The 16,376-nt window shown below is 36.8% G+C and overlaps 1 protein-coding gene across 23 annotated transcripts in view; it reads right to left on the bottom strand.

Annotated features, from left to right (window-relative positions):
• Nucleotides 1-5,437: 5,437 nt before the first annotated feature.
• The window catches only part of MFF (mitochondrial fission factor), a 30,298-nt gene continuing 19,359 nt past the window's right edge, over nt 5,438-16,376 (bottom strand). For 9 of the 23 annotated variants that reach the window (XM_072796488.1, XM_072796483.1, XM_072796490.1 and 6 more), the window contains 5 exons: nt 15,770-15,928; nt 12,432-12,464; nt 10,828-10,887; nt 7,939-8,023; nt 5,438-6,264 (listed from right to left, as the gene is read on the bottom strand). In XM_072796488.1, coding sequence (XP_072652589.1) covers nt 6,133-6,264; nt 7,939-8,023; nt 10,828-10,887; nt 12,432-12,464; nt 15,770-15,928 — 469 coding nt within the window. In that variant the 3' untranslated portion in view covers nt 5,438-6,132. The remainder of the gene's footprint in view (nt 6,265-7,938; nt 8,024-10,827; nt 10,888-12,431; nt 12,465-15,769; nt 15,929-16,376) is intronic. The other 14 variants (XM_072796492.1, XM_072796502.1, XM_072796499.1 and 11 more) reach the window with 4 other exon arrangements.

The following is a 16,376-nucleotide window of genomic DNA, read 5'->3' as shown; positions in this document are numbered from 1 at the left end:
CTTTAGCCAAAAATATGAAGCAATGGGAAAATATTGTTAAATTTAGGTGACAGGTACATGGCAATCCACTACACTCTTCTAAATTTTCCCGTTTGCATTCCTTCACAATTAAAAAAAGATAAATGCTTAGAAAAAAAAGTCTTTCAAAAGCTGCTTTCTATATATGCAATCTTTAAAAGATAACAAAACCGTGCATTTACCATATTAAAATGTTATAAAACAGACAAAACTGAAAATCCAATTTTCTGAATGTGACCATTCCTGTATTTTATTTCGATTATTTATGTTTACTGGGCTTAAGGTTCTAGAAATAATTTTCAATACTTATATTATAGTTGCCCCCCCAAATTAGTAACATCAAGAACACGCAGGAATTTTTTTTTCTGAATCTACTTGCTGTATAAAGACCTACTCCCTATACTCCTTTATAGGCCTGTTTATCCTTGAGGTCTTGCTTAAGGTCTAGCTTAACGGTCTCCTACTTGAGAAAGCCTCCCCAGGGTGCAGGATTCCAACAAACTAAGTTAGCACTTACCAAAACCACTGTTATCACACCTGTCACAATGTAACATAAATGTTTGTGTGTCCACTACCATGGGAAAATGTAAGAGAACAAGAACTATGTCCTTCTCATCCATTTATTAACATTTTTTTAGATTTTATTTAAATTCTAGTTAACAAAGTGTATTAGTTTCAGACGTAGAATTTGGTGATCAATTGCATATAACACCCAGTACTCATCACATCAAGTTCCCTCCTTAATGCCCATCACCCAGTTACCCCATCCCCCCACCCACCTCCCCTCCAGCAACCCTGTTTGTTCCCTATAATTAAGAACCTCTTATAGTTTGCATCCCTGTTTTTATCTTTTTTCCCTTCCCTTCTCCTATGTTCATGTTTTGTTTCTTAAATTCCAGGAGCAAAATCCTATGGCATTTGTCTTTCTCTGACTTATTTCATTTAGTGTAATATGCTCTGGTTCCATCCACATTGTTGCAAATGGCAAGATTTCCACCTTTTTGATATCTAATATTCCATTGGATATATATCCCACATCTTTATCCATCATCAGTTGATGGACATTTGGGCTCTTTCTATACCTTGACTATTGTAGATAATGCTGCAATAAACATCGGGGTGCATCTGCCCCCTTTGAATCAGCATTTTTATTCCCTTTGAGTGAATATCTAGTACTGCAATTGCTGGGTTGTAGGCCATCTCTATTTTTAACTTTGTGAGGGAGTTTCATAGTTTTCCAGAGGGGCTGCACCAGTTTGCACTGCCACCAACAGTGTAAGAGAGTTCCCTTCTCCTCATCCTTGCCAACAACTGTTATTTCTTGAGTTGCTAATTTTAGCCATTCTGACCAGTGTAAGGTGGCATCTCATTGTGGTTTTGATTTGTATTTCCCTGACAATGAGCGATCTTGAGCATTTTTTCATGTGTCTGTTGGCCACTTGTATGTCGTCTTTGGAGAAACGTCTATGTCTTCTGTCTTAACTGAATTTTTTATTTTTTGGATGTTAGGTTTAGTAAGTTCTTTATAGATTCTGGATACTAGACTGTTAGCCAATGTCATTTGCAAATATCTTCTCCCATTCTGTTGGTTGCCATTTAGTCTTGTTGTTGGTTTCCTTTGCTGTGCAGAAATTTTTTATCCTGATGAAGTCCCAATAGTTCATTTTTGCCTTTGTTTCTCCTGCATCTGGAGATGTTGAGTAAGAAGTTGCTGTGGCTGAGGTCAAAGAGGTTGCTGCCTGTGTCCTCCTCTAGGGTTTTTGATGGATTCCTGCCTCACATTTAGGTCTTTTAACTGTTTTGAGTTTATTTTTGTGTATGCTATAAGAAAGTAGTCCAGTTTAATTCTCTTGCATGTTGCTGCCCAATTTTCCCAAAATCATTTCTTAAAGAGACTTTTTTCCATTGGATATTCTTTCCTGCTTTGTCGAAGATGAGTTGACCATAGAGTTGAGGGTCCATTTCTGGTTTCTCTGTTCTGTTCCATTTATCTGTGTTTTTGTGCCAGTACCACACTGTCTTGATGATCACAGTTTTGTAATATATCTTTGAAGTCTGGAATTGTGATGCCTCCAGCTTTGGTTTTCTTTTTCAACATTACTGTGGCTGTTTGGTTCCATAAAATTTTAGGTTTGTTCTAGTGCTATGAAAAGTGCTGGTGTTATTTTGATAGGGATTGCATTGAATGTGTAGATTGCTTTGGGTAGTGTAGATATTTAATATTATTTTTCTTCCAATCATGAGTACATAATGTTCTTCCATTTTTTTGTGTCTTCCTCGATTTTTTTTCGTTTGTGTTCTCTAGTTTTCAGAGTACAGACTAGTATTCCATTGTACCTGTCTCTATATATACACATCTTCTTTGTCCATTCATCAGTCGATGGACAACTGGGGTCTTACCATATTTTGGCTATTGTGGACATTGCTACTATACACACTGGGGTCCAGGTGCTCCTTCAAATCACTATTTTGTATCCTTTGGATAAATACCTAGTAGTGCAATTGCTGGGTCATAAGGTAGCTCTATATTTAACTTTTTGAGGAACTTCTTTGTTGCTTCCGGTGCTTAGCAAGGTCTCTCCTCTGCCCAGTCCCCAGCCCCCACTCATCTACTCTCTGGCGAAGTCCTCTTCATCCTTCAGCACAACCATCAGGTTTTTCTGAGGGGCCTTCCCTAGCCACCTAATGAAGATTTCCCTTTACTCTCTCCTTTAGCATTCAGCCATTGATAGCACTCATCACAATGGGTAGTAATCATCACAATGGCAACAAGTACTTTTATTTGTGCTTGTTTCTTAAATTTCACTCTCCTTCCATAAGACCATAAGCTCCATGCATCCAGGCATGTTTCTTTTATTCACTCCCAGTATATTCGGTGCCAAGTACAGTGCCTGATACAAAGTAGGGCAATTATAAATACTGTGTTGAATGAATCAACGAATCTCGTCGTTTGTACTCAGATTTTAGTGAGAGTCAGTGCTTACTGAATGAATGCCACACTGCTAATAGTCATAAAATTAAAACGCGAATGAAACGAACATGATGGCTCACCGGACTTGACTGAACAATACAAGGGTTGGTGATGGTGCACACAATCTTCTCATCACCTTGGAAGTGGGTAAGATGACCCCAGTTTTCCACAGAGTCATGAAGAGACAGAGATCTATGCCTCTCATTTCAGAGGGCAGAAGAGAGGATGGTTGGTAGTAGCACAATCATCTGAAATGGCTGGGAAGTTATTTCTTTGCTATTGTAGTCTTGTGGAAACTATTGCCATGGATCAAATGCTGAAAGCCTATGGGCCACCTGTGGTTAAGTATCTTTTGGGGTAATGCCATCTCTGCTCTGGTACTTAACCTTACAAATGCATGTATGTACACATACACACAGTCCACATTTAGTCATTTATAAAGCTCACTGATCTTTTTTCACTTCCATCCCCATGTGCAATCGCATTTTGGAATCTTTACACTTTCATTTTTTTGCTGTATCCATCACCTGAAACCCTCTCCTGTCCTTACCCTTCAGCCTATAGCTCACAATAAAATCATTTTTATAATCCTCTAATTCTTTAATAAACCTCCCCTCCCCCACCGCCATGAACCTGTCGGTTCCTAACGGTCAGGGCTTGTGGCCGACCTGCTATATAACCACTACAGAAAAGTCAGTGCAGTGCGCACACGAGTTTCTACTCACTGATACAACAACACATTGTTTAAGTAAACAGCAGTTATGGTAAATGACATCTTTCTCAGCTTGATTTCAGTGTCAAACATAATTAAGACACCAGAAAACAGACATTCATACAAGGAAGGAAGGAAAGCTCTCACAAATGTATTTTCATGAAATTATCCCTCAAACTGTAAATAACCTATGTTTCAGTATTTTCAGAAGTAGGAAAAAAAATATCTTTAAGTAGAATTCTGTACTAAGTTGTATGATACTGGCCTGTTATGTTGAGCACTGTATTCCTCTTTACTGGCCCTCACTGCAAACTCTTCTCCTGCCGTTCCCTGCCCCAGGAATCTTTTCTTCATTTTCTGCTTTTTGAAATCACACACATACACACACGTGTGTGTGTGTATATATATGTACACACATATATACATACATACACACACACACACACACACATATACATATATACACATGTATTTCAAGGTTCAGCCCAAATATCTACAAGTATTTCCTGACCATCCTGAGCAGGAATGAATTTGTTCCTCTCAAGTCCAAAACTACTTTGTTACTGTGATGAATAATTTACAGGCGAGGGAGGCTGGCATAACAGAGCTTGGCTTTGGATTGAGAGACTCAAGCTTTTCTATTTTTTAGGTCTGTGACAAGGCAAAGACATGTTTCTCTATTATCCCCTTTTGGGTGGTACGTTGATTTCCTGTCCACCTGTTCACCGAGGGAAAAGTCTTGAGGTCCCAGCTTCACAAAGGAATCTCCTGTCAGAGCTCCTGCCTTGCCTAAGACATGGGGCTGTATGCTCCCGCCCCCGTACAGCCACTGAGGGAGAAAGCTCTCCAGGGTTTGGTAAAAATTAACAGGGAGAAAGACAGCTTTTGTATTTGCTTATCTCCTAGAATGTCTGCTTTTATTTCATTTTTGGCCCTAGCAGAATCTTTTTCATGCCTGCCCAGAAGTAGTACTAATTTTATCCATCGTTTGTATCATCTTTGTGGATTCAACTGGAAGGATCACTCAGAAATTATCCTGATATATATATGTGTGTGTATATATATATATCTCCTGTATATAGCTAGATTTAATATAATCATATCATTAGGCTGTTATAAAAGCCAGAAGATTTTCATGGGCAAAAAATAAATAATTGTCATCAAACTCCTCATAAACTCTAGGAAACAAAGAGAAGAATCCCTTCTCCAAGTACTTTATTTTGGAAGGCTAGGGGAGAAGCAAGAACAGAAACATTAAATCTACCTCTATCTGAGAAATTCTCAACTGTGTTTCTTGAAACTGACAGCTTAGGTAGAAAGATATCGAAGATGTGTGGCGAATACTATATCTAACTAAAATTCTGTTTCTGAATGTAAGAGTGGAATATTCTGAGAGCTAAAGGCTCCCAGGAATTGGTTCATGGGTGCACTTAAAGCTCATGAGATTTAGTATCCCTGCTAAATACTAAAATGCGAAAAGCACACACAATTCAAGTTTTCATCTGAACCACTTGATAGATACTAGGACTCAGAAAACCACCTGCAATGCTACCAGCGCCTCCTGCTGCCAGGATGGAGATTGGAAAGGAAACACAGCAGGTTCTTGCTACCAGCCAAGTCATTAATTGCGTTACCTCCTCCAGAGCCAGGAAGACTAGGGTCCATTAATGGTAATATGATATGGAATATAGCTCACAGCACAATATGAGGAAATAAAATTTTTCGACAGACAAACATTGCTTTAGTTGACAGTTTATTAAATACACTACATTTGTACCTTATTCTGTAGTTTTTTTAAATCATTCACACAGGGACTTAGTAAAAACGTACTTTATAGAAAACCATCTGCAAAACTAAAATAAAAATAAGAACGCACATTTTACACACATATTAGATAAACTGCTGGAAATCTTAGGAATTATTTTAATGAAGGTGATTGTAAAACATGAAGTGCCTCGACTTTATCAAATCTGACACCAGACCATGACTTCAGAAGTGTTAATGTTGAAACGTGGATGCAAAAGTGTCTATTAACAAAACTGTTCGATCTAACAGTGCTTGAGAAACAGGACAAAATAAAGTATTATTTTTCTTCTACAGATACTTTTCTAAATCCATTTGCTAAGCACTCTCCCTCCCATTCAGAGAATTAATTGTGCGGGCTGATGAGGCAATGAAAAAACAAACTAGAGCCTATTTACAAAACATGCAAAGGGAGAATTTTAAGTAGGTGTTTGTTACTGCAGAACTGCTTAAAAGTGACTACAGCTGAGTGAGAGTTATCAGTCCTCCCCCCTCCTTTCTGGAAGAAATACATGTTCAGGGCATGGACTATAAAACGGCATACAATGCAAAGACAGAAACAAAGAAGTTTGCAAATTCTTTATATTTCCAGCTGTTGAGACAATATTTTTGAGAGCTGAGGTTACCTCTAGCGGCGAAACCAGAGCCAGCTATTAAGCAGCCAGAATGCTACAGTAATTGAATACATGACCATTTCTCTTTTAGCACGCTCTTTGTTCTCCTCTTCTAGAAGCTGTAGACGTCTATTTAGTTTGATTATCTAAGTGAAAAACAACAACAAAAGAGGAACTTTAATGCAAGGAACAATTAGGTTCTTATAAAGCAGTAGGATTTTTTCAGAAAAATTCTCATAAACATGGAAAGTTTCATTTGGGACAAAATAAACTACACGTAGAGAAAGTATTACCCATGACAGTTTAAATTCACTGAAATCATATTCTCCTTTTTCTTTCTCCAAATTTCTGAGTCAGAAAAAATGCATTTTCCTTCCTCGATTAAATGTGAGGTGAGGAAACTATTGCATACTGCATGCTATTCGGACAGAGAAGACCAAGTACACATTCAGGCAGGCCTAGCACAGCAGAAAGAACAAGGAGGGCTCCTGCTCCTTTCTATAAGCTTATTTGGTCCCATGGGATACAGGGTTCTTACACTAAACAATCCATTTTACTGCCAATGAAAAACATTGGCATTGATTTTGCATCATTAAAATATTTTTATCTGGGCTTATCTGAGAAGCATCAACACCAACTTTTGAATATTTCACTCTGAGAGTGGGTTACATTTTGTCTTGAAGCCAGGTGGCCTAGGAGTTCCTCACGGCTAGACTAGACAAAACGGACTGCAGGTTGCTGAGTATCCACCTTGGCAACGGAGCAAAGACAGCTGCAGAAGCAGTGGCTTCCAACGCTGCCAGGGTCACAAATGGGAATTCTGTAGAATCTTCTCAGGACTCCGTTTTCGTTACTGGTCTCAGAAACTCATAGTTTCCCAGCTGGCTTTCTACTATTTTTAAATTCTCACAGAATGTGTGTGACTTGTTTATAATGACTGTATCTTTGTCCTCTACTCATTTACCCTCTAAGCTAAGGATTGAATGGATGTTGTTAAAACTTGGAAGCTCTTAATACACTCTCAAAAAGCCAAGGTCGTTGGTATACTGGTGAATTCAATGACAAATGCCAAAGAAACTCTTCTTCTTCAAAGGCAAGGTACAAATAAATATATGAAAATACCTAAGAACTTATAGCATCCATTTGTTTTAGTAAGTGTGACTCCATATACAAAAGTAATATTTCAGGCAGCCCACGTGGCTCAGTGGTTTAGCGCCACCTTCAGTCTAGGGCGTGATCCTGGAGACCCGGGATAGAGTCCCATGTCAGGCTCCCTGCATGGAGCCTCCTCTTCTGTCTGTGTCTCTGCCTCTCTCTCTCTGTGTCTCGAATGAATGAATGAATGAATGAATGAATGAATGAATGAATAAAAAATAAATATTTTTAAAAAGCAGTATTTCCAGGGCACCTGGGTGGCTCAGTTGGTTAAGCACCTGCCTTCAGCTCAGGTCATGATCCCAAGTTCCCTGCTCAGCAGGGAGTCTGCTTCTCCCTCTGCCTCTTGGTTTCAGCTTAGGTCATGATCTTAGGATTGTGAGGCTCAAAGCTCAGGCCTATGTTAGGCTCAGAGAGCAATCTGCTAAAGTTTCTCTCTCCCCCTACCTTTCCCTGTGCTTGCTCATGCTCACTTGCTCTCTAAATAAAATAAATAAATCTTTTTTTAAAAAATGGAAGTCTATTATGGTGCATTAAACAGCTTGACAAAATATTTCAACTCATGGCTTCCATAGGAGAGAAAAATGATAGAACGTTACAAATTATCATTTAAAATACTGTCTGAATAGAATTTAGGATCACATCCTGTTTGTTACATTAAATACCTGTCGTCTTAATGAAGCTGCATCTACAACAGTCATGTCATCTGAAGTTCCTTCAATTGTTGTATCTATATGCGAAATGCCATGCCTAGCAGATAAGAAATAAAAATACAATTTAATATTAGAATAGAACTAAGTATCTGGCAAGTCATGTCACGTGTGGGGCAACGCTCAAAGAATTGTTCAAAAGGCTGATTATTTCACAATGTGAGTAACTAAAATATTTTACCATCTGAACTGGCACTAACAAAGGAAAGTAGAAGAAACAGCAAAAGTATTTTGAGCAATGATTTAAGAGCTGCCACTCTAGGATATAACAATGCATAACTTTTCTACACACTTAACGTGCGCATGTAGTTCCACAGGAGTCCCTGCTGAGACCCACTGGCAGGGAACACAAAGTAAACTAATTCTAGCTAAAAAAAACAAGACAGACCTTTTTATTTCTCCCGTCTTCTTACTGCCTCTTCTCTTGCCACATCTACTCTTTCCTTATTTCTAATTACCTATCTTGACTGCGTCTTCCACAGAAGCAATGATAAAATCACTTGAGGACATCTTGTCACTACATTCAGATCCAGAACTGGCTCAATGATAATCACTAAGAGGCTGTGTATAAAATAATACTGGAAATCCACTAACAACAACTCCAGAGAAGGCACAGTCAAAACTACTTTTGCATTGACAGTTACTGCTGAAAGAGCACTGATTTTTAAGTGCATGATGAAAAACCTCTGAGAAACAAATACACACAAATGATGTTCTTCCCCTTTGCCTGGATTTCCACTTCTTAAGCTTATTTTAATTAACGGCTTAACTGAGATATAATTTACATGCCATATGATTCACCTCACATGTTTATATCCTCATTATTTTAATCCTGTATGGTTATTTCAGTACCATGGCATGGTAACTTTCCTGAATGAGCAGAATATAAATAAATTGAATTAAAAAGTAACTCTTTTGTGATCCACGGAGAGTTGACACATGGATCATATATTCTGATCTTTCAAGCAAGTCCCCATTACAAAATGCACATTACCACACAAAGGGGTATGAAGAGAATTATAGCTTTCATCCAGAGATGTTAAGGACAAGTCTATGCAGAAAATCCTTTTGTTTCATATGCTGTTGAAAATTTAATAAAATATGTAGAACAGAATTTCCTATTTCATAATCTTCCAATGTGTTCCCAGCCAGGGTCATCATTCTAAACACCAAGGATAGCAACTTGTGTTGCAGTTTCAAGGACTGACAGTGTGCGTGGACTCTAGATAATCTAGAACAATCTCTAAATGTTCCTTTTATGGCGAAATGAACTCGCTTTCTCATTTAACCGCCCCTTTCTTCACCATAAGAGTAAATATCCTCTAATACTGAGAACTGCATCAGTGAGGTAAATTAAGTGAGCAGATGCTGGGACTATGGGTTTATACATTTCTGAGTTACTTATTCGTTTACACACTAAGACAGAATTATTAAAAATTAGAGGAGAAAATAAGGGTTGAAGATTCCTTTTCTCTATACTTGATCTTCAAAATAAAACTTTTCTATTTCCCCAAGATTAAGATAGAGAGATAAAGCTGGGCGGGGTGGGGGTAGGACAGGAAGCAGTGGCTTCAAAGGTAAAAGGATCTCAGCCGAACAGAGAAGGAAGTGTAAGTGACAGGGATTGCTCAATTTAAGTCTTGAATTAAGTAAGGTGTTAAATATCTGTAAAGGAAATCTTTGTCTGCAAAGAAATCTAAGGATATGGCGATAGGCTTTACCTATAACTCAGTTTACAACAGAAAACATCATTACTTTAAGGTGTGTTTTAAACTAAAAGCTGTATTTATCAGAACTAAAAAAATATTAGAAATGCTAAGTCAGATCAAGGACTGAATGTTCTTTCACAGAAAGAGAAAAGGATCATAAACTTAAGTTCCAACTTTAGGGAACTATGCAAGGGTAAACTTATAATGGATTGAATTAATACTGTGAAAGAAACCAGTCGGCCAGGGTAAGGCGCCACTAAGGACACACGTTTCAATTCCTCTAACCTGAATTCAGTGTTAAGAAACTGATGTTTCCTTCTTTTCTTGCCTAAAAATCAATATGCCATAATCCTCTCATCATAGAAATAATGCAGTTTTAAATCTCCTGCAACAGATCGTACATTTCTGCTTAAGATAAAATCAGCTCTGAAAAAAAATGACAGTAATGGTATCTGTGAATACCAATTTTCTTTTCCCCAGAAGAAGGAAAATGGGGATTTTGGCACCTTAGAACCTTAAGTATTCCTATGTGCCATTCTATCTGTCCTTGCCCGTGACGGGAAGAAATAATTACTCAGGCTGAGAAGCATGTCTGAAAGAGCTAAGGGTAAAAATAAAAGAGGGAAAAGCTTAAATCAACAGGTGACAAAAACCCTTCAAACTAAATTCCTTTTCTAAATGTTGAACTTTCTAGATTGTGAATCCTAATTTCCCCCAATTTAAGGCGATGCCTTACACACAGGTTTCTCTACACACAAGTGACACTACAATTAACAACTAAAAAGGAAATGGTAGACAGACCCCCGAGCAACAATTAAAATGATGCACATAAAAGATAGAAGATGACTTTTTGTGTTTCAGTGTGATTCTCTATGTCACTAAAACTATATTTAAATAAAATATCTCAGATGTTCTACGATACTGTAACTGTCACGCATTTTTCTTCAGATTGTAGTAGACAGATGTCATGACTGATCTAACTCACTGTTCTCAGAGAAAAAAGCAGGATGTACTCAGGAAAACTGCAGAAGTTCCCGCCATAATATAAAGGCACGGCTACTACATGCATTTTATCCTGCAAAATACAAATTCAGTCAACTATTTACCCTGGTAATTACAAAGTCTCAAAATTTACCTGACGTTGTCATGATGAGGATTAGAAGTGGCGGCAGCAGACCCACCACGCAACACAGGTCTAAGGCAGGTTTTTGCGGAAGAAGGCACAAGACAGAATCAGGAAACAGAGAAGTAATAAAATAAAGGCAAAAACAAGACAAAAAAAAAGGTCAAATAGGATTATATTGTATGTTTCAATACAATATAATAGCTTTCAAATACTTTAAAAATCTTTGTTATCACATGGCCTCTATTTTGATTTTCATAAATTTAATGTTTCACCAGAGGCTAAAAAAACAAAAGGAATCTCTCTTGTGTGACAAGATAGCACAGACATAAAAAAATTTTCTTTGGTGCCTGTATTTTAATTTATGAAATTCAAGATAGAGGACAGCCCAGTTTAAAAAGTTTAATTTCTCTTTTCTAGCTGGAAAAAGAAAATCACCAGCAACTTTAGAAGCATGTCATCGACCGGTCAGTAGCACCTGCATAATCATGGTTGCTCATCTGATAACAACAGCTCTGTCTTGGAAACTGAACATTTCAAAGTAACTCCCATTTCCCCCAATTCCTTCCCACCCACCTCATTCATTTCATTCATGCCTGAGCTCTTAATGGAGCTGTGCCTCATTCAAACCTCAGCTCTCAAGAGCAAACTGCAAGCGTAGGTTCTGGAGCTGAGGTGATCAGAGGACAAGCTTTGGGGGATATGCTATGGCACATTATAGGACAATCAAATATATGAGTCTCCTCTTGAGACAACCAGGAGTGACATACAGGGCTACTGGGAACGAAGACTAACGTACACTGGAAAACTTTGTGGGGATTTTCATGTTTCAGTGCATACTTTGCTTCTAGAGGATAGTTCTCTAACTAGGTGGCAATAACCTTTTCAATTAACTTCATTTTTTTAACAATCAGAAAACAAAAGCTCTCTGTGGTTGCTGGTCAATTCCCCAAAAAGTAGTCAGCAATATTTACAAGAGAAAGGAGGCTTGGTGATAGAGTCCATATAAGGATTTTAAGAATTATTATGTTCTATTTTAAATGTCTCATTCTCTAAGTACTGATGAAATTTTGCCTGAACTTAAGTATTAAGGCAATACTTAATTATAGTAAACATTTAATACCAAACAAATTAGTTTTTTCTGTAAGTTGGTACAGCTGTAGAATTTTGGCTACAATACAAATCACTGTTTTGTCTAGTTTATTTATACAAGAAAATTTTAATGTTTAGCTTGTACATTTCCTAAAGGCATTATTGGTGCTTAAATTTCTGGAGCCCAGAGGATAAGAGATTCAGAGACTTTTGGGGGAGACATGTTAGACTTCTATCGTGATGGCTAAAGAACAGTGAGAAATCACATATGTTTGAAACAGGCTTTTAAATTGTCCCATCCTACTCATATACTTACTCTGTGGCATTAGGAAAATATACTTCACTACCATCTTACATTACACTAATACAAAAATGGTGAACTAAATGAAGCCCCTGCCGTGTGCTACCCAAAACTCTTACTAAAAAACTCATACTGGTATGTTCAAATGGATCTGCCATACTCAAAATATTCCACCACAGAGATTTCCCTTTTATAATGCAGAGCCAGAAAATAATACAGTTACCTTTCACAACGTATTTCATTTTGTCTTCTCACACTGGCAATTGACACATATAATATAAAAGTAAATTAGACAGGTATTTGGCAAAGTCAGAAACTTCAAGTACCACTTTCTACCATAAGTATGATTTAATACATTAAAAAATCTTTTTAAAATTTGATAATATGTTTGACAATAATGTTTTGTACTTAAAGCAGCAAAAGGGAAAGAGATTCAAGGGTTTCAAGCATTAACTTGTATATTGACATTTTTGAGTAAATAAGTGCTCTGACTTAATAAAGTATGTGCTTTTTCACTGAAAAAATGGACACTGTTATGGTAAATAAACAGTAATATATTTATATGCATACTTGCAAAAATATTAATTATTCATACAATGGTTTCATATTCTACTCACTCAAAGCCAATATAATCTGCTCAAGAAAAACTGTATAAAAATAATCAAGCCCCTTCTAAAAATAAAGCTTAAGCATGCTAAGCATGACTAATCTGTTGATATTTAAATAATGTTCTTACATGAGAATTAAGTTTCTTTTTTTAATGTTAATATTTTGCGTTGGAGAATAAGATATGGAGCTCCAGCAGATGTCAGGAGACATGGGCATATCCTGACCAGCCAAGGACTAAATCATAATAGCGTAACAGCATTTAAATTTTTGATACATCACAATTTTCCAAATGCACAGCACTGACCTGTGTAAATAAACTTTTCTAAGGTGTACCAAGGATTTAGCTTTGTCTCCGTATGGAGCTTGGTTTTAGATCAATAAGATCTCAGTAGATGAGAAAACAAAAATATAGTAATAAACCTTTCCACAGTGTTCCTTAAAGTGTCAACTAAAAATTGTTCTTCCGTGAAGCACTGTGAATCTGCAGTTTTTAATGATAATAAGGCAGGCAGGAAGATTTTTTCTTTCTTTCTTTCTGCCAGATAGTTCTAGCTTAATTTAACTGTACCCTAAAGTGAGGGCAGAAGACCTAAGATAGGATATTGCATTAGCATAAATGCCAAGAGTAATAAAAGAAAAGAAAAAATGTTGTACAGAGCAAGGAACATAAAAGCACTTAAAACTTTAGAAGTATTATTTTAATAATCATGCAAGTAGAACATTATCCAAATTTCACATTCCTAATTCTTATATCTGCAAAGTCATGCCAGACAGCTCTCTGATAGAAATAAAACTGATTTGGTACTTGCAATTCTGATTAAGTCTTGTTCAACATTTAGATAAAGCATTTAAATATAATCACAAAAAAAAAGGAACCCTTTCAATAATGAAAGCATCCAGTAAGACAAGTAACCCTCTAGGCTCCAAAGGTAACAATTAATGGTGTGTGTCCAAGAGCAAAGAAATATTAATACAATTACTTTATGAATTTTAAAAATCTCACTTAAGTGAACAAAAGATAATTCCTTTTCAGAAAATGAATTTTAAAGCTATCAATTCATGATAATTAAAAAATAAATAAATAAGACTTTATTTAGGGCTCAAAACAGTTTTTCATAATAAAAGAATACAGAGTAAATTTGACATTAGTAAGATTTCTGATTTTGTATTTTTGAACTTGAAGCAAAATCTCTTATGGAGAAGGACAGCTTTGTCAAGCTGCAATTATTTAATCCATGTACAATTTATAAGTATCTTTCTTATTCAGATATTTTCACTGTAATACCATTTGATATGACATAATTTGACCTAATAATCTGGTCTCTTCTAATGGGCCTAATTAAAAAGTGAAAGGGGACACCTGGTGAAGAATAAATTTATCTTAAGGAGGGAGGAGAAAATAGGCCTTTGGGAATACTAGTTTTTAAATGCAAGGTACTTTATATTCAATATATGTTGAAGCATCTGTCATAACACTATATAAGGAATTTGATGGAGGCCATTATTACCTGTATCTTAAATAAAAATGACGGTGGTAGGGAACAGTCTTCACAAGAACTAGAAAACTAGGCAATACTATTATTACCCCCCACCTCTTTTTTTATAGATGAAGAAAATGAGGCCTAGAGAAGCTAAGCAATTTGTCCAAGGCCATCATACAGCTAGCTATTGAGTGAGGTCATGACGAATCTGTCTGGCCCCTGAATCCATGTCTTCTGAACCATGTTGCTTCTTACAGGATGCAAATACTCTACGACAGTCGTCTAAATCCTTAGAGAGGGGCATGCATATGTATAAGTATACACACATGCATACATAGACATGAATACACAAATAGATAGATGTATATATAATTTTTCTGTGCTATGAGCTTTCTGTTTTAAGCTCTTTCTGGTGCAGCTTTAAGTTCTAGAGTCCAAATGGATATACCACTGCATTAAGCCTGGGAAGGTTAGAAACACCAGTCCATGGTATGGACAAGTACTCATGAAGTACAGTAAAACCTCTGAGGCTTATATGAGGATCAAAAGCACTCAACAAAAAAGTTTGTTCAGAGTGAGGCACAAGACATTTCAATTTCTAAGGTAAGAATCAAGGATTATTGGAAAGGCCAGCTTAATTTACTGGGAATTCTTCAAAAGTTAACAGTCTACTAAAATGACCAAGGAAATTCAAATACTGACTCACAGAGTCACTAGATAAAATGTTTGGAGTTGAAATGAGAATGCCCATACCTTTCCCACATTATGCCCAAATTTTATCTTTTAAAAATACTATGTAGTAAAGAAGCAAGGGCAAAAAATATCTGAAATAATGGCAAAAAAAGAATTTGTATGAGCAAGTCTAAGTGAATTACTATTGATTTTACGTGAGGATGTTCTAAAGTGAGAGAAGTTACCAATACTGAAAAATATCAGTATTATCAAAAAGATAACAGCACTTGGGGTTTTTAGTACAGGCCTAGAAATCCATACCTAAAGGGAAAGTAAAAAAACGTCCTTGGCAGCTTGACTGATACTGTCTTCTCATATTTGCTTCATTAACCCAACCATATTAGTATCATCAACGATTAAATCAAAAGACTTACTAAAGAAAATCAGTATGCTTCAGTCCAACATTCTACACTCAAACCAAAAGCATGCCTCCTCATATTCCAATGGAGTCAAGTACTTAGAACAGGTTAACAAAGCCTTGGAAAAAAAATCATTATTCGTCCTGTATATAGTTATTAATTGAATACTCTCCCTGACTGAAGAGAAGCTAACAGAATCTTGTGAAATGTGAATTTTGGACAATAATTTCAAATTAAAAGAAAGCAAAGCAAGTTGTTTTAAACCACTGCTCTTGGAAAGAGACAAAGGTGCAAACACAAAAGGAAGACACCACAGTCCACTAACAAGGAGCCAAAAAAATATGCATTACAGCTAGCAAGAATCACCGATGGCCAATCACCTGCGATTTTCATCCAGCACATCCAAGATCTGCTGGTAAGCCCTACGAGTGGAAGACTGGATAAGCGACAAAATGCCTCGAGCAGAGGAAAGATTAGCTCCATCTTCAGGTAACATTTGGGGAGGACAGACCCGAACCTGTTGTGGCGACGGTGTCACACTGTTTACATAAGCACAGCAAATGAAGAGAAAAACACTCAAGTCAGATTTTCATAAAACTTCAGCTGAGCAGTTTCCCCACTTAGTATTTTAAGAATTATTCTTAGTTTTCTTGTCCCTTTACCCACCCTTCACCCTCCCCTAAGAAAACAGTCAAACCAAACAAGTTAATAAACACATTAAGTCGTTTTAAAAAACCAACAACAATGCAACATCTGTGACTGTGTAGCCTCACACATCAAATTAAACAAACTGAATATGAAAAAGCAACTTTGGAGCAGGAAGAAGACTACAGCAAGCAGTGGGTTCAACCCCAAGCTTTGGAGAAGCAGCATTCCTTACTCCATGTATGTATTCCAATCCAGTAAATCAAACGTCTAATGACCAACACTGCACTGCGACTTAAGGGTGGTGGTGAGAAGGTTAAGACGGAGAGTTCTGGCTTATAG

Source organism: Canis lupus, chromosome 24 (assembly GCF_048164855.1).
Source record: "Canis lupus baileyi chromosome 24, mCanLup2.hap1, whole genome shotgun sequence".
Classification (NCBI taxonomy): Eukaryota; Metazoa; Chordata; class Mammalia; order Carnivora; family Canidae; genus Canis; species Canis lupus.
Note: the sequence above shows the minus strand (reverse complement) of the source record. Positions and strands in the feature narration are given on the sequence as shown.